General features: G+C 46.8%; 1 protein-coding gene across 27 annotated transcripts in view; it reads right to left on the bottom strand.

Moving 5' to 3' along the window:
• The window catches only part of gyg2 (glycogenin 2), a 166967-nt gene that overhangs the window by 79416 nt on the left and 68785 nt on the right, over positions 1-18766 (bottom strand). For 25 of the 27 annotated variants that reach the window (XR_011935242.1, XM_072477325.1, XM_072477333.1 and 22 more), the window contains exons 2-4: positions 10518-10662; positions 5321-5495; positions 2473-2635 (exon numbers count right to left, since the gene is read on the bottom strand). Coding sequence is in view for 26 of the 27 variants with exons in the window: in XM_072477325.1 (XP_072333426.1) it covers positions 2473-2635; positions 5321-5495; positions 10518-10662 (483 nt within the window). In the remaining variant the exon portion in view is untranslated. The remainder of the gene's footprint in view (positions 1-2472; positions 2636-5320; positions 5496-10517; positions 10663-18766) is intronic. The other 2 variants (XM_072477322.1, XM_072477340.1) reach the window with 2 other exon arrangements.

Genomic DNA, 18766 nt, shown 5'->3' with positions numbered 1-18766 from the left:
AGCGGCCAGGTGTGGATGGCGCCGGGGGGAACCTGTCATGTTGGGCAGGCCGCTCGGCCCATCCGGGCCGGAGAATCGCCGCTCGCCCATTACCAACGGCAAGCTGAAACAGGATGCATTCATCTAGCTATATTACAGCTGAACATCCAGTGGTGAGAACCTCCAAAACATCTATGGAACAAGCGATCAGCTCCGATTGACAGCAGCAAAACCCTGCAAAGTTTATTTTTTTCATAAAATAAAGTCTTTCTTCAACCACCCATCTGTCTGCCCTTCATGTGTGCGTGCGCGTTGGGCTTCTTTAACAGGGATAGATAGTTACAATTTCAGATTATAAATTGTGCGTTAACCAGTTTTTTTAAATCTTGTTTCATAATGAATCAACCATTCTGTGCTTATTGAAAAAAAAAAAGCCTGGTTAAAACCTCTTTTATTCTGGGTCTAATGGTAGAGAAGGTAAATCATCAGCAATTATAGTGAGCAAATTAAACTTTCACGGTACGACCGGTTGATAATGCTTCAGATAAACAATCAACGGACTCCGATTCCCTCTCTTCTTCAAGAGCTGTTCAGTGTTTTCGTTTTTATTTCAAAATGAGGTTGCTCAGCAAGTTCAAAGCCATTGCACAAAGTTTAACATGAAACTGGCATCTCCTTAAGACCAGCGATGGGAATGTAAGAAATTAAAGGCTCATAATGGATTTTTTTTTTTTTTTAATTTTTAATTCGTTCACCTCTAATATGGGTCAGAATTTGTTACCCATCCTTTATCACATGTAGGGCAGACCTAGTAAGGATGGCAGATTTGTGTCCCTAAAGAACTGGAGTGAAACACATGCTTTTGTGTTACAAAAACAGATGATAGTTTCAAGGTTGCTATGACGGAGAGTATAATAATCTTTACTGTCACAAGTAGGCTTTCATTAAGATTCCATGAAGTTACTGTGAAAAGCCCCTAGTCACCACATTCCTGCGCCTGTTCGGGTACACGGAGGGAGAATTCAGAATGTCCAAAATACCTAACAGCATGTCTTTCGGGACTGGTGGGAGGAAACCGGAGCACCCGGAGGAAACCCACGCAGGCATGGGGAGAACGTGCAGACTTCACACAGACAGTGACCCAGCGGGGAATCGAACCTGGGACCCTTGTGCTGTGAAGCCACAGTACTATCCACTGTGCTACCGTGACTAGCTTCCAATTCCAGATTTTTTTCAATTAATTGAATTTATTAATTGCAAATTCCACCAGCCACGTTGGAATTTGAACGCAGATCACCAGATCTTTAGGCTGGATCTCTGATTTACTGGCCCAGTGGCATTACAACGACACCATCATCTCCCTCGATGACCATTTCAGACAGAGGCAATGTAAAGGGGAGTTCCCATCCTCTATCCGGCATCCAAAACTCGTTACCAAAATAAATTTGGCGGCACGGTGACACAGTGGTTAGCACTGCTGCCTCGCAGCTCCAGGGATCCAGGTTTAGTTCCAGCCTCGGGTGAGTTTGGACCTTCTCCCCTGCTTGGATTTCCTCCAGGTGCTCCGGTTTCCTCCCACAGTCCAAAGATGTGCAGGTTAGGTGGATTGGCCATGCTAAATTGCCCCTTAGTGTCCAAAAGGTTAAGTGGGGCTACGGGGATAGTGTGGAGGTGTGGGCTTAAGTAGGGTGCTCTTTCCAAGGGCCGGATAGCCTCCCTCTGCACTGTAAATTCTATGATTCTGTGCTCAAGTCCTGAAATGGGACTTCAACACACAATCTTCTGACTCCGAGATGAGACATAGGCAGGAGCCAACAGGCAAGTGCAGCAAGTTCAGACTGGGGCATTGGTTTTTGTGCAAATCTGCTCAGCATATCGTAGAATTTACAGTACAGAAGGAGGCCATTCAGCCCATCGGGTTTGCACCAGCCCTTGGCAAGAGCACCCTATTTAAGTTCAGACCTCCACCCTATCCTCGTAACCCCAACCTAACCTTCTTGGACACGAAGGGTAATTTAGCATGGCCAATCTACCTAACCAACACATCTTTGGACTGTGGGAGGAAACCGGAGTACCCGGAGGAAACCCACGCAGACAAGGGGAGAACGTGCAGACTCTGCACAGGCAGTGACCCAAGCTGTGAACTGAACCCAAGTCCCTGCCGCCGCGAAGCAACAGTGCTAACCACTGTGCTACCGTGCCGTCCCCACGGATTACAACCTCCAATCTGTGAAGGAGCAAGGCATCATGGCAGCAAAGTACAAATCTCCGTGTTTAAATCGCGCCTGTGGATATCAAAGGTTGCTGCCCAATTTACTCAGTCATAATGCTGAGCGCCATTAGCCTTGCTGTTATCCTCATCATAAAATGGGGTCCAATACTACAAACACTGCTTTGGACAAGCCAGACTGGAGTCATCCCTTCAGGTCCTGTCCCTTTAACTGCGCTAAAGTCTGGATGAGCGAGACTCAATGAGATGGGAATAAGACTTACCATCAAAACTACCATTGTCAGCGGCAAACTGCAGTAATTGATTGTAGGTATCAATGGAAGGCCTGTATACGAACACCCCAGTATTGAAGCAGTCTGGCCAGCCAGGATCGGGGGCAGCAGAGAGCTCTTCTCGTTCAAAGAGGTCATCGATGTTATTACATACCTGTAAAATGATGTTAAAAAACAGAGAGAGAGAGAGAGAGAGAATGAAAAAGTGAGAGACAGTGAGAGGCTTGGAGGGAGAACTTGAAGTAAAAATGCTGAAACGTGACTAACTGCACGACACTATTACTCGGATGGTTTAAACACTTTGCAGTAAAATAAATTATAACCTCACCCCTCTTTGAATTGGGAGCAATTCATTTCTGGAATTTTCAAGGATTATAAAATAAAGGTTAGAATACCTAATCACAAGTCTGGGAACTGGAAAACAATCATCAAACAGTGACATTATAACGCAACGCTAAAAATTGTTTTAGTTATTCAAATATTGTATCTTCCATGTTACTGCTCCCAAAATACTGCACTAAAATGACCCACATCTGCTCAAACAATGTCCAGACAACTGGTGCTTCTGAGCACTATTTTCAGACTGGGGAGATTATCAAACGGATTAAAATAATTCATCTCTTCCGTTGAGAGCCGAAGGAACGTTTGTACGTTTGTCAAACAGTTGGTGACCCTGCATCACAGCAGTGGTTCCCAGGATTTTACTACTTGGATTCATATTTCTTTCAAACTGTCAAAATGTCCTTTTGAGGACATTACCAGTGCGGTAGACAATGGGGAGCCAATGGATGTGGTATATCTGGATTTCCAGGAAGCTTTTGACAAGGTGCCACACAAAAGGTTGCTGCATAAGATAAAGATGCATGGCATTAAGGGTAAAGTGGTAGCATGGATAGAGGATTGGTTAATTAATAGAAAGCAAAGAGTGGGGATTAATGGGTGCTTCTCTGGTTGGCAATCAGTAGCTAGTGGGGTCCCTCAGGGATCAGTGTTGGGCCCACAATTGTTCACAATTTACATAGATGATTTGGAGTTGGGACCAAGTGCAATGTGTCCAAGTTTGCAGACGACACTAAGATGAGTGGCAAAGCAAAAAGTTCAGAGGATACTGGAAGTCTGCAGAGGGATTTGGATAGTTTAAGTGAATGGGCTAGGGTCTGGCAGATGGAATGCAATGTTGACAAATATGAGGTTAATCATTTTGGTAGGAATAACAGCAAAAGGGATTATTATTTAAATAAAATATTAAAACATGCTGCTGTGCAGAGGGACCTGGGCGTCCTAGCGCACGAGTCGCAAAAAGTTGGTTTACAGGTGCAACAGGTGATTAAGGCGGCGAATGGAGTTTTGTCCTTCGTTGCTAGAGGGATGGAGTTTCAGACTAGGGAGGTTATGCTGCAATTGTATAAGGTGTTTGTGAGGCCACACCTGGAGTATTGTGTTCAGTTCTGGTCTCTTTACCCGAGAAAGGACTTACTGACACTGGAGTGTGCAGAGGAGATTCACTAGTTTAATCCCAGAGCTGAGGGGGTTGGATTACGAGGAGAGGTTGAGTAGACTGGGACTGTACTCGTTGGAATTTAGAAGGGTGAGGGGGGATCTGATAGAAACATATAAAATTATGAAGTGAATAGCTAGGATAGATGTGGGCAGGTTGTTTCCACTGGCGGATGAAAGCAGAACTAGGGGGCATTGCCTCAAAATAAGGGGGAGTAGATTTAGGACTGAGTTTAGGAGGAACTTCTTCACCCAAAGGGTTGTGTATCTATGGAATTCCTTGCCCAGTGAAGCAGTTGAGGCGCCTTCATTAAATGTTTTTAAGATAAAGATAGATAGTTTTTTGAAGAATAAAGGGATTAAGGGTTATGGTGTTCGGGCCGGAAAGTGGAGCTGAGTCCACAAAATATCAGCCATTATCTCATTGAATGGCAGAGCAGGTTAGAGGGGCCAGATGGCCTACTCCTGCTCCTAGTTCTTATGTTCTTCTATAAACTTTGCAAAGCAGACATTCCCCTGATCCACGCCTGGAATAATATATTGATGGTTCCCACATACATGGGAAAGGGATAGAGCCACAGACCTCAAATCTGTCCCACAGGAGTGTATCCTGCCAGCATTTCCTGGGATTTCCCCAATGGAGCCGGACTGTGCCTGTTGGCTCAGCATAGCTATTCCAGTGAGATCAGGGGAGCAGCCCTGGCACTCCTCCACCTCATCCCAGCCTCCTTTATCGATGCGAGCTTGATTCTCCAGCCAAACCTGCGGGCTGTGGCTTGTCCCTGTGTCGCGTCCCTCAAATGACTGGAGATTTACCAAAGACATTAGGCTCAAGTGAGATTTCGATTCAAACTCTGCAACCTCTCCAGAACATTTGAAAAACCAATCAGGGCCAAACTGTCAATATCCAACAGCAGCCAAAAGCCGCTGGTCGCAGAGAACTGTTCTAAATCCCCATAGACTTGCTCCCTAAGAGCCACTGGTAGAGCTTAACCTTGGGTGTAATGCTCCTGAGGCAATGGGGAAGAGGAAGGAACACAAGAGGATTAATGTTTTCCTCAATGACCCACATTCCTTTAAAACTCAGCCTGCGGTCATGTGACTACTCATTCCATTGATTGTGATTCCTCTTCTCGACAACGTCCTGTTCGTGGACCTTTTTCTTTGACTCCAGCTTCTCAATTGTTGGACGAACCCCAACACTGGAGTACAATATTAATGTCTACTTTCCCACCATCTCCCCCTCCCCCCCCCCCCACACCACCCCCCACCCACCCACCCAATTAGCTAATCTCACCACCCCTGCTGCTGCACTTCACACAAAGGGAAAGATGGAACTCACCAAAGTGTCAGCGTCCATGAACACACACTTTGAATACTGAACGAGGCACCAGCAGTGTATTTTGGTAAACGTCACACCGAGTTCTGGTCTCGTCAACAGGGCCAAGTGGGCAGAGTCACCACTGTCCAGGACATTAACCTCGATGACCTCGTCAAATAGACACTCAAGGACAGACCTGGATTTTGTACAAAGGGAAAAGCAAATGGAGTCACTGAACGCTGGCATTGCAGTGGATCAACAGAAGCAAATATTGACTTGGAACTGGGATGAGCTAGTGAGGCAGGGGTGGGGGGAGGGTGGTGACGTAAAGTTAATCACTTCAAAGCAGATGAAACAACTGCCCGGCCCTGAATATTAACAGTGTTGAGAATGAAGCGCTACCTCCTTTCAACTGCTGCTCTCCATGAATCAATCAAATGCGAGCTTGCCGACTTTGTGCTAGAGAACCTTTGCTCACGACTGCATAGACCCAACATTTCAGGATTCCTCAGAGAATCATAGAATCCCTACAGTGCAGAGGGAGGCCATTTGGCCCATTGAGTCTACACCGACCTTCTGAAAGCGCACCCTAACTAGGCACACTCCCCCACCCTACACCTGTAACCCTCTAAGACCACCTAACCTTTGGACACTACGGGCAATTTAGCATGACCAATCCACCTAACCTAAAGGTTAGGTGGGGTTACGAGCATAGCGTGGAGGTGTGGGCTTAAGTAGGGTGTTCTTTCAGGGGCAGCACGGTGGCGCAGTGAGTAGCATTGCTGCCTCATGACGCCGAGGTCCCAGGTTCGATCCTGGCTCTGGGTCACTGTCTGTGTGGAGTTTGCACATTCTCCGTGTTTGCGTGGGTTTCGTCTCACAACCCAAAGATGTGCAAGCTAGGTGGATTGGCCACGCTAAATTGCCCCTTAATTGGAAAAAATGAATTGGGTACTCTAAAGTTGTAAAAAAAAAAAATAGGGTGCTCTTAAGGGTCAGTATAGACCCGAAGGGTCGAATAGCCTCCTTCTGCACTGTAAATTCCAATGATTCTATCTTTGGACTGTGGGAGGAAACCAGAGCACCTGGAGCAAACCCATGCAAACACAGAGAGAACGTACAAAGTGCACACAGACAGCCATCCAAGGCCGGAATTGAACCCGGATCCCTGGTGCTGCGAGGCAGCACTGTGCCACTGTAACGCTCAGGCTGGGAAGCATTCGGCAGAATCACTCCAGTAATCTAGGTTACACATGCTATCCCAAGGAGGTGTTGCGTGTAGAATCCGAACAGAGAGATCATGAATAATAATAATAATAGTTTATTGTCACAAGTAGGCTTCAATAAAGTTACTGTGAAAAGCCCCTAGTCGCCACATTCCGGCGCCTGGTCAGGGAGGCCAGTGCAGGAATTGAACCCGCGCTGCGGGCATTGTTCTGCATTGCAAGCCAGCTATTTAGCCCACTGCGCTAAACCAACCCCTTGAATGGTCAGGTGCAAAATAAGGGTCTATTATGCACGCAACGACCAACTCTGCTGGCCAAAGGGTCTCCCGACTCAGGTCGGGGGTTTTTATACTATGTGGGCGCCTCTCGTCAAAGGGGAAGTCCCGCCCGTTACCGGGGGAAGTTCAAATTCAGTAGCGGTCACGGGGAACCGGATGGAAGAGATCAGCCGTGATCTGATCGAATGGCAGAGCAAGCTCAAAGGGCTGAATTGACAACATCTGCTAATTTCTATGTACCTATGAAATATGAATGGAGGAAGAGTCAATCTATTAAGATTAGGTTTAATGGCCACCTCATCCCTGGTGGCACAGAAAGAGGGCAACTGAGCAATAAGGGAGAAAACAAGAGAATGCATAATAATTTACCAAGACAAGTAACACACTCGCGAATTCAGTCAGAAACTCATCAAATATTGTCAAAACGAGGGTTTCCAAAGCAAAGATTAAAATTTGTAGCTCAACAAGGAGATCAGGTTCTCCGGTGACTTAACAGATGTGATGTGACACTGGGGCATAAAGATAAGGGAAGTACGTGTGCGGAAAGCAAGCTAATCTCAGAGAGGACACCAGCAAGAGAGAGTTAATTAGCTCAGCATCGCGAGGCTGGGGAGGGGAGGAAAGAAGCAAGCCAGCAAGCACAAACTCGGTGGGCCGACTGGCCTCCTCTACCCTCGATCTGTACATGCCTTTGATACTATGAATCTTCAGCTTCTCTTGATTTTATAAATCGATTAGTCTTCTCAATTTAAACCACTTCCCATTTCAAACGCGCAAGACTCGGAGAAGCTGAGCTTCAGAAATGAAAGGTGCAACTTGTGAATCTGCTGCCTATGGAATTTTCTCAAGAGACTGTCATCATCTCGACACCTACCTTCATGGGACCTGGGGGTCGCCGGCTGGACCGGCATTTTGAGTCATACGCAGGCCAGAAAAGTCAAAGAGGGCAAAGTTCAATCAACAATGGTTCCATGGTCATCATTAGACTTTGAATTCCAAATTTTTATTGGATTTACCACAGGGTGGGATTCGAACCCAAGTTCCTGGATCTCTGGATTACTAGTCCAGTGACAATAGCACTGCACCACTGCTCCCCTCTACATCTGGGTAACCCAGATTTTCTGGCATGTCAGACTATGGGCAGCACAATGACATAGTGATTAGCCTCACAGCTTCAGGGACCCAGGTTCAATTCCGGCCTTGGGTCACTGTCTGTGCAGAGTCTGCACGTTCTCAGAGTGTCTGCATGGGTTTCCTCCCACAGTCCAAAGATGTGTAATGATTTGTCCATTAGCGTCCAGTTATATGCTGCCCACCTGCACTGCCAGCTGAGCTTCACAGGACTTCTCTCATCACACCAGTACCTAACATAGTGCATGTTTCCAAAAATAAAAATCCGGAATACCACAGACCCTCAAAATAAGGATGGACTTCACAGCAGTGAACAGATAAAAAAGATTTGCACTAAGTTTTGGTTGGAAATTGTGAATAACCCTCACGAGGACCATGGGGGAAAATCACTGATTGATCTCCTTGTGCCTGTGGGCATCATAGAATACGTGTTCCCATGGTGAGCGGGCGGAGGTCCACCCAGCTGGGGCTCATTGAGGGACCTGTAAACGCAGCTCCCAGATCCGGGCCGGACGTTCCCGATATCCCTGAGCTGTGTGTGGCGCAGTTGCAGCTTTATTTTCAGTTTAAAATGAACCAATTCGTCCTTTCATTTCTCGCCTCAAAGAACAAAGAAATGTACAACACAGGAACAGGCCCTTCGGCCCTCCTAGCCCGTGCCGACCATGCTGCCCGACTAAACTACAATCTTCTACACTTCCTGGGTCCGTATCCCTCTATTCCCATCCTATTCATGTATTTGTCAAAATGCCCCTTAAATGTCACTATCGTCCCTGCTTCCACCACCTCCTCCGGTATGCCCCCTAGTAATTGACCCCTCTACCCCAGGGAAAAGCCTCTGACTATCCACTCGGTCTATGCCCCTCATAACTTTGTAGATCTCTATCAGGTCGCCCCTCAACCTCCTTCGTTCCAGTGAGAACAAACCGAGTTTATTCAACCGCCTGCTCGAATTATTATAGAAATTGTGCCTTTGCCTCTTGGTATTTGGTGAAATTCTTTGCCTCACCGCAATATTCTCCCCAGCCCTCCTAAAGACACCATCATTTGGTCAGAATAAAGATCCACAGACATTGGAAAACATTAAGTGCGGTGGGTAACCAGTCTAGCTGAGCAGGCACCAACAGCCCATTTCAAAACAAAGGGAGGAAGGTGGGACAATGTCCTTACTGAAGCCAAGCATTCAGGCAAAACCGTAGTGGCTAGCATTCCAAACGAGGACACAGCAAGCACTGGAACCACATTCTGAATCTCTCCCTGAAGCCCGGCAGCATTGCCATTAATGACTGGGGTGGAGCAATCGTTAAAAATGGCGACAACTTATCCATCAAGCTTCTGATGATGAGGATAGATCGGAGCGATTGGGACTGTTCTCCTTGGAGAGAAGGCGGCCGAGAGGAGATTTGCTAAAGATGTTCTGGAATGCAGTGCTGGAAATGTGGTGGAGGCAGGTTCAATCGAGGCATTCATGAGGGCATTAATAATAATAATCTTTATTATTGTCACAAGTAGACTTACATCAACACTGCAATGAAGTTACTGTGAAAATCCCCTAGTGGTCACACTCTGGCACCTGTTCGGGTACACGGAGGGAGAATTCAGAATGTCCAATTCATCTAACAGCACATCTTTCAGGACTTGTGGGAGGAAACCGGAGCACCCGGAGGAAACCCACGCAAATACGGGGAAGACGTGCAGACTTCACACAGACAGTGACCCAGCTGGAAATCGAACCTGGGATTCTGGTGCTGTGAAGCAACAGTGCTAACCAGTGTGCTACCACGCCGCCCCTGAATAGAAACAATGTGCATGGGTATGAAGAAAAGGCAGAGTGGCACTAAGTCACGATGCTTGTTCAGAGAGCTGGTGCAGACGCAATGTGCCAAATGGCCTCCTTCTGCGCTGTAATAATTCTGTGCATCATTCTTCCGAGTCCAAATGTTTTAAAGATGAGACAGGGTGAGGGCTGAGAAAATTCTGCATTCCTGATCCCACCACCTCATAGGATAGCCCTGCCCCACCTGCCCAAAGATCTGCAGGTCACAAATCGGACAGTCCAGTCACATGAAGACCCACGGCAAAACCCGCAACCCTGAATAGACGTCATACGCAAATAGACGGACAGTTGACAAATCGAAACAAAATGGAGGAAATCAAAGGATTCATTAAATCAAGAGCACTCCCGTGGTAGCGGAGCACCAGAATTGTCTTTCAAAAAAAAAAAACAGGTTACCGTTCTCTAATTTAAGAAGTTTGGTTTCAGTTATGGTTCATCTTCTGAACAGAACCCCCAACTATTTCTTCTTGGTCAACCTGTCTCTCTAGGTGGACATTACATTCAATTCATGATGCCCTAATTCACACACTGGAAGAGATCTTGCAATAGAGCAGATCAAACAATTTAAAAAATACAGAGTTCTGCGCATACAAGCAAAACAACAAGCAAACAAAAAAAAAACAATCTCACCTGGAAGGATGCAAACCCTTCACCATGGTCACGAAACCCAACAATGGTGAAAATGATTGAGGAGTGAAAATTGTCCTCATTTTTAAATATTTAACACGAATAAAACAGAACCTTACCTCATATTTCTGGAGACCTGCGGCGTAAATAGAGCAACTATCCGTCGAGTGGTCTTGTGATGTCTCAGAGATTGGCAGAGCACCAGAGCACCCCGGCAATAAACATCGTTGGTAGCCAGAGTCACAAATGCCTGGTCTGTTACTACTATAATGGAGACAAATTAAGACAAATTAAATAACCTTTCCCTCACAAGTTGTATCCAATAGCAGGCCGAGGGAATAAAAACTCCAACTTCATGTTCTGATGAGGGGTCGGGTCAGTAAACAGAGAGCCGATGTGAGAGGTGATTTGTCTTCAAACAGATTTGCTCGGTTTTCTATCTCCCAAATAGCGATAAAGCAAGTGAACATTTTCCACATTTCTTTTCATTTCTAAGCAGTTAAACTTACCAACATCTAGGTTAGAAACAGTGCAACTAAATTATACGTATCAACATATGAAATGGAGAAGTAGGCCAATCGATAAGATCATGACTGGTTTTTGAGGTCGACATTCCCATCTTTCACTAGAAAGACGAAGGCTGAGGGGACACCCGAGAGTGGTCTTCAAAATTATGAGAGGCACAGACAGGGTGGATAGTCAGAGGCTTTTTCCAAGGGTAGAAGCGTCAATTACAAGGGGGCACAGGTTCAAGGGGAGAGGGGGAACCTTTAAGGGAGATGTGCGGGGTACATTTTTCATGCAGAGAGTGGTGGGTGCCTGGAACGCGCTGCCAGAGGATGTGTTGGTAGCAGGCACATCAGCAACATTTAAGAGGCATCTGGAGGGGTGCATGAATAGGGAGGAAATAGGAGGGATCTGGACCGAGCTAAGGGCAGAGGTTCTTTTTTGGTTAGAGCATCATGATCGGCACAGGCTTGGAAGGTCGAAGGCCTGTTCCTGGTTTAGCACAGGGCTAAAGAGCTGGCTTTTAAAGCAGACCAAGGCAGGCCAGCAGCACGGTTCAATTCCCATACCAGCCTCCCCGAACAGGCGCCGGAATGTGGCGACTAGGGGCTTTTCACAGTAACTTCATTTGAAGCCTACTTGTGACAATAAGTGATTTTCATTTTTCATTTCATTTTCTTTGTTCTTATCCAGAAAATCTTTGATTACCTTGCCTAACAGGACTCTCGCTACTTCCGAATTAAAGATGTTCAATGACCCCTGCCTCCAACATCTTGAGACAGAGCTCCAAAGCCGCACGACTCTCAAGAAAACAATTCTCTTGATATCTGTCCTATAAGAGCGACTCCGAATTTCAAAACAGTGCCCCCGAGCTCGGGACACACCCACAAGAGGACACATCCTTTTCACGTCCACCTTGTCGTCAAAGCCATTCAGGATCTTCTGTACTTCATTCAAGTCACTCCTCACTCTTTGAAGCTCCAGTGGAAATAAACCCAGCCTTTCCAACCTTTCCTCATCAGATGACCCACTCATTCCAGGTATCAATCTAGTAAACTTCCTCCGAACCACATCCAGTGCATTTACATCTTTCCTTAAATAAGGAGACAAAAGCTACACACACTTTGAGATGCAGTCTCACCAATGCCCTGTGAAGTGCAACATCTCTACAACTGCTGAGATTATGACAAACACAACCGACCTTATCTTCATCAGATACTCCCACACCAATAGTCTAGTGAAGTTCTGCTGCACTTACAGATTTACCACCTGTATGTGTTCAAATGTGCAATCATTAAGTAGTCCAATGAATTTAAAGGGAAGCTAGATACATACATGATGAAGGAATAGAAAGACATGTGACTGGGGTTCATAAATTGATAGATTAATACCCCATAGGAGGCGGCCATATAGCCAAGCCAGTGCAAACTGAAGTTTCAAAGTGAAAACCAACCTTTTTTGTTATTGTGATGAATGGAACGGAATTGTACATAAATTGTATTATATGTATCTGGTGCAGCAATATTTTTTTAAATCCTGGTTTAAAAGAAAGACAGACACTGTGGCTGCAGAAGGTGTAATTAAGATGCTGTAAAAGTGAGATCATTGTTATTTCAAACCACGCTTATATTTACAAGGAGAGGGTTAATGGGTTTTTGTTATGATTTCTGGGGAGTAGATGATTAGCTGTTTCAGAGACTCAGTGCTGATGTCGGGACTGAATCGCATGAGTTCTACGAACTACAAGTGAACCTCGCCATCAGTAATTCCTCCTGACGGAGGCGGAGCATCGGATAAGGGTCCCGAAAATTGCTGGGTCAGGCCAGTTAATGTCATGCCAATGGCATTTAATAGAATGCATTCACGCCACTGTCGAGGCACCAGAGCATGGCATTCCGTCAGGTGCCCGGCGCCAGCCTTAGGCTGATGCGCGATTTTCCGTCCGCCTGATCGCAGTTCCAGCATTACTGGACGGAGAATACAGCCCACTGTGTTTAAACGCAAGTCATTACATCATGGGATTTGAGCAGTGTAAAGATGCTGGTGTAAACGGAGGAGCCAGATCTGTGGCAGTCAGTTTTGAGCTCGTGTTTCTGGAAGCTGTGAGCTAGACAACACAGATGTCAGGGATTCAGCATTAACCTGACAGGATCTCTCTCTTCAATTAGTCTCTCACATGATCTCTCTATCCATAATGAGGAGTAATCAGGTGTTTGCTAACTCTACTTAAAAGTGATTTTTGACCTACGATGGGTTTTGCCTGATTGGAGATAAGGGAGTCAGTGAGGAGTTCAAGTTTTTCTTTTTATTGTTAAGCAATGTTTAACTGGTACTGAAGTTATATTTCTGTGATGTGAAGGTAGTTTAACATGCCATATCCCTATTTTGGATGGAATCACTTCTGGAGAGAAAGGTTTCCTATCTTATCAGTTTTCAAAAAAAATTTCAAAAAGTATTACGGTCTCTGTGCAATACCCTAGCAAATGTTGGTGTCTGGTCCGATAACGTAATATGATTCATTCACTGGTTGTTGTATTTTGCTGGCTCAATCAGCATTTATTGCTCATTGCCAGTTGCCCTCGAGATGGCCATGGTGAGACATCTTTTTTTATCACTGCAGTCCATGTGGTGTAAGGTACACCCAGAGTCAGTTTTACAGCACTGAAAGACGCCCTTCAGCCCATCGTGCCTGTGCCAGCATCGAGCACCTACCTATTCTAACCCTATTTTCCAGCACCTTGTCCGTAGTTTTGTATGCTATGGCGTTTCAAGTGCTCATATCAATGCTTCATAAATGTTGAGGGTTCCAGCCTCGACCACCCTTTCGGGCAGCGAGTTCTAGATTCCCACCAAAAAAGATTTTCTTCAAATCCCATCCAGAATCTCCTGCCCCTTACCTTAAATCTAAGCCCACTATTGACTAGGGGCTATTGACCCCCTCGACTGAGGGGAAAAATTCCTTCCTACCTAATCTAAATCTCACAATGATTTTGTACATCTCGAACAGATCCCGCTCAGCCTTCTCTGCTCAAAGGAAACCAACTCAGACCAGAACTACACACAGTACTCTGGCTGTGGCCTAACAAATGTTCTGTACAGTTCCATCATAATCTCCCTGCTTTATATTCTATGGCTCGGTTAATAAATGCAAGTATCGAGATGCCTTCTTAATCACCTCATCTACCTGCCCTGCTGTCTTCAGGGATCTTTGCACATTCACCTTGTTGCTCGTTTTAGCCTTAGTTTAATTGCTCTTGTTCTATCACCTTTGCTCGAGTCGCCAGGTATCTTTCTGATACTGCCACGTGGTTCAAGTCCGAGTAATGATCAATAATCCAACACACCGCTTAGTAAGAGTTAAATCAATGCATATTTATTATATACAGTAATCAATACGTATACATTAATTCTACTTCTAAGCTACTTCCTACAACTAATAGGCCAATACTTAACTTTGGAAATGGCCCACCAGGTCAGGGAAACAAATGGCCTTTCGTATGGGTTCTGAGCCTGCGGGATTCAAAGCTGGTACAGGTCAATAGTCAGGAGTGCGTATCTCGTAGCGAGCGTTGGAGTAAGACTTACTGTTTCTTGCGGCTGTTGTAGAGGGTCAGCAGAAGGGTCTCGAAGGGTGCGGAGAGGAGAAGAAGGGCCGATTTGAACTTGGCCCCTATTCTTATAGTCCCCAGGGGCTTCCCTCCTCTCGGGGCGGACCTTGTACCTGGTTCCAAGTGATTGGACTTGGTCCCAATCACTTGGTTCGATATTCTCCAATGCTGGAGCGATTCCTTGATCAATGGGCGTTTTCGAGGTGGTCATTCACCTCTCTCTGTGTAAGCTCCTGTTGACGCCGAAAAGTCTGGGTTGGCTTTGTGTGTCTAATTTGTAGCGTATTATTCCCGGGGATTGCTAATTAGTATTCAGATGGCCGGTGGGTAGTTGTGTTGATGGCTGTAGGTATCGATTCTGTCTGGCCTCCCCAGAGGTGAATACACAGTTTTGCCTGCAGCTGCCTGTTTGAGTCCTGTTGGCTGATTTTCCCATCAGCCTCTTCCGTTTGCCATTTTAAATCGGGGTTTGGCCATTCTAATCGGGAGTTAGCCATTTTAAATGGCTACAACCTCAAGGTCCCTTTGGCCCTCTGTACTTCCCAGCGTCCTACTGTTCATTGTTTATTTCCTTGCCTGTTAGTCCCTCCAAAATGCATCACCTCACACTATTCCGGGTTAAATTCAATTTGCCACTGCCCTGCCCATCTGACCAGTCCATCTAGATCTTCGTGTAATCTAAGGCTTTTCTCATCACCAATCATGCCAGCTGTGAACATACGGACCAAAGCTCCCATATTGACATCATGAACATACACTACAAACACCAAGGGACCCAGCACCAATCCCTACAGTACACTGCTGGACGCAGGATCCCAGTCACAAAAACCTTCGGGCATCACCCGCTGTCTCCTGCCACTAAGCCACTTTTGGATGCAATTTTCCAAATTGTCCTGGATTCCATGGGGTTTTACCTTCTTGATCAGTCTCCAAGTGGGACCTTGTCAAAAGCCTTACTGAAGGCCACATAAACTACAACAACTGTACTACCTGTTGTGTTATGTACTCTGGGATAACACAGGCTGTAACTGGATGCAGCTTTAACCAAAAAAGATACTCCAGACCTTGAAGTTAGTTCAATCTGATTTATTGAACCAGTAGCACAGTTAGCACAGTTCTCTATGAGTTCGACTCTCTGCTAACCTAAGGGCGGTTACTCTGTCTGACTGAACCAGACTAGCTCTTAGCCACGTGCTGGAGGTGTGATACTGTACATACACCCTGACTCACTCTGTAGATGTTTGTCAGTGGAAAGAGGCGGAGTGTGAGTGTCTCGTGCTTTTTATAGTGAGATACCAACCCTGAATGTCCTGCCTGCTCATTGGTCATGTCCTGTTCTCGGTGTTCATTAGCTGCCTGTATATCATTATCTGCATGTTTGCATATCATGACACTACCCTCATATACACACCTAATCATCCTGTTGAAAAATTCAACCACATTTGTTAGACATGGCCTCCCCCTGACAAAGCCATGTTGACAATCCGTGCCTCTCCAGATGGAGATTCATTATTTCCATACCACTGATGTTAAGACTCACTGGCCTGCAATTACCTGTTTTTTCCCCTACTTCCCTTCTTGAGTAATGGTGCCACATTAGCGGTCTTCCAGTCCTCTGGCACCTCTCCTGTGGCCAGAGAGGATTTGAAAATTAGCATCAGAGCCTCAGCAATCTCCCACAATAGCCTAGGATACATCTCATCTGGGTTTGGGGAATTATCCAGGTTTAGGCCTGCAAATCCTCCTCCCTCTCAATACTAATCTGTTCAATTATATCACAGCCTCCTTCCCTACTTTCTATATCTACATCGTCCATCTCCATATTGAACACAGATGCAAAATACTAATTTAAAACCTAACCTACATCGTTTGGGTCCACACACAGATTTCCACTGGTTCATAATGGGCCCCTAAGCTTTCCCTTTCCTGGTTACCCTCTTGCCCTTATATACTTATAAAGCATCTTTAGGATTTTTCTTTACTTTGCCTGCCAGTATTTTTTCATGCCCCCTCTTCGCTCTCTTAATTTCTTTTTTGAGTACTCACTGTGCTTTCTATACTCCTTTAGGGCATCCACTCTTTGGAGCCTGCTGTACCTGCAATAAGCCTCTGTTTTTTTCCTGATCCAGTCCTGTATATCCGTCGACATCCAGGGTTCTCTGGGCTATTTGGTTCAACCTGCTACCTTTACAGAAACATGCTGGCCGTTCTCTCGGAATTACTTACACGTGGCTGCTCCCAGTCCACATTGACCAGATCCTCTAATCATATTAAGATTTGCCCCCTCCCCCTCCCAATTCAGAACATCAGAACCTTTAGTTTAATTAAATCAACATTGCCGATGCAAGCTCTTTAATCCTGGTTTCAAGTAATTAACAGAGTTTAAACTCCCTGGTTCCTGTGGTGGGATTTGAACTCATGTCGCAGCAGCATTAGTCGGAGTCTCTGGATTACTAATTGAGTCGGATAATCACCAGGGGCAGGATTCTGAGGATAAGTGTTGACACCGTCGGAAACGCTGTCGCATTTCTCAACGGCGTCAACACGGCCTCAGGATCAGCAATTCTGACCCCTGCAGGGGGCCAGCATGGCACTGGAGCAGCCCAACGCGTGCATGCGTGGCGTCTCCCTTCTCTGCGCCAGCCCCGATGCAACATGGTGCAGGGCTACAGGGGCCGGCGCGGAAGGAGGCTCCCAGCCAGAGAGGCCAGCCTGCCAATCGGTGGACCCGATCGCGGGCCAGGCCACATCTGAAGCGCTCACTTAACCAAGGTGGCGCAGTGGTTAGCATTGCTGCCTCAAGACGCCGAGGTCCCAGGTTCGATCCCAGCTCTGGGTCACTGTCCGCGTGGAGTTTGCTCATTCTCCCTGTGTCTGCGTGGGTTTCACCCCCACAACCCAAATGAGCAGGTTAGGTGGATTGGCCACGCTTAATTGGATAAAATAAATTGGGTACACTAAATTTATTTTTAAAAATGAATACAGGAGTGAGATAGAGAACCTAGTGGAGTGGTGTAGCGACAACAACCTCTCCCTCAATGCCAGCAAAACTAAAGAGCTGGTCATTGACTTCAGGAAGCAAAGTACTGTTGTACACACCCCTGTCAGCATCAACGGGGCCGAGGTGGAGATGGTTAGCAGTTTCAAATTCCTAGGGGTGCACATCACCAAAAATCTGTCCTGGCCCACCGTCCAAAGTCTGAGAACATGCACAAACAGACTCAAAAACAGCTTCTTCCCCGCTGTCACCAGACTCCTAAATGGCCTCATTAACACGACACCCCTGTATGCTTCATCCGATGCCTGTGCTTATGTAGTTACATTGTATACCTTGTGTTGCCCTATTATTCCCTTTTCTTCTCATGTACTTAATGATCTGTTGAGCTGCTCGCAGAAAAATACATTTCACTGTACCTCGGTACACGTGACAATAAACAAATCCAATCCAATCCAAATAGGGCTTGCATGGTGATAATTGGTATCTCGCCCGAGATACCGATTTTGCCAGCGAGAACGGGTCGGTTGCATCGCAAACGTTTTGGCGCCTGGCGCAGTGCTCATTGCCGCCCTTTTTTCGCTCGAGCGAGAGTGCAGCAAGGCCAGGGAATTGCGCACCCGGTGTTTCTCCAGCATTTTCTGTTCACGGTTTCCACTGCAGTTTTTGTTTTAAACGGAAATAAAGCATTTTCACAGAGAGCTATGGTGGTGTAGTGCTCTGGACTAGCAATCCAGAGACCTGGGGTGGGATTCTCCGACCCCCCGCCGGGATGGAGAATCGCCGGGGGGGGCGTGAATCCTGCCCCTCCGTCCCCTGGCGGCTGCCGAATTCTCCGGCGCCAGTGTTTTGGCGTGGGCGGGAATCGTGCCCCCGCCGGTCAGGGGCCGTTGGCAGCGGCATCACGGCAATTCTCCGCTCCGTGGTGGGCCGAGAGGCCGCCTGTTTTCAGCCAGTCCCGCCGGCAAATATTGCACCAGGTCCGTACCGGCGGGACCTGGCTCTGCGGACGGCCTGCGGAGTCCTCGGGGGGTGGGGGGGGATCCGGCCCCGGGGGGCTGCCCCCCACGGGGGCCTGGCCCGCGATTGGGGCCCACTGATCCGCGGGCAGGCCTGTGCCATGGGGGCACTCTTTCCCTCCGCGCCGGCCTCTGTAAAGCTCCGCCATGGCCGGCGCGGAGACGAAGCCCCCTGCGCATGCGCAGGAAATATGCCAGCGGTTCTGCGCATGTGCCAGAACACGCTGGCGCTCCTGTGC

Source organism: Scyliorhinus torazame, chromosome 15 (assembly GCF_047496885.1).
Source record: "Scyliorhinus torazame isolate Kashiwa2021f chromosome 15, sScyTor2.1, whole genome shotgun sequence".
In the NCBI taxonomy this organism is placed as follows: Eukaryota; Metazoa; Chordata; class Chondrichthyes; order Carcharhiniformes; family Scyliorhinidae; genus Scyliorhinus; species Scyliorhinus torazame.
Note: the sequence above shows the minus strand (reverse complement) of the source record. Positions and strands in the feature narration are given on the sequence as shown.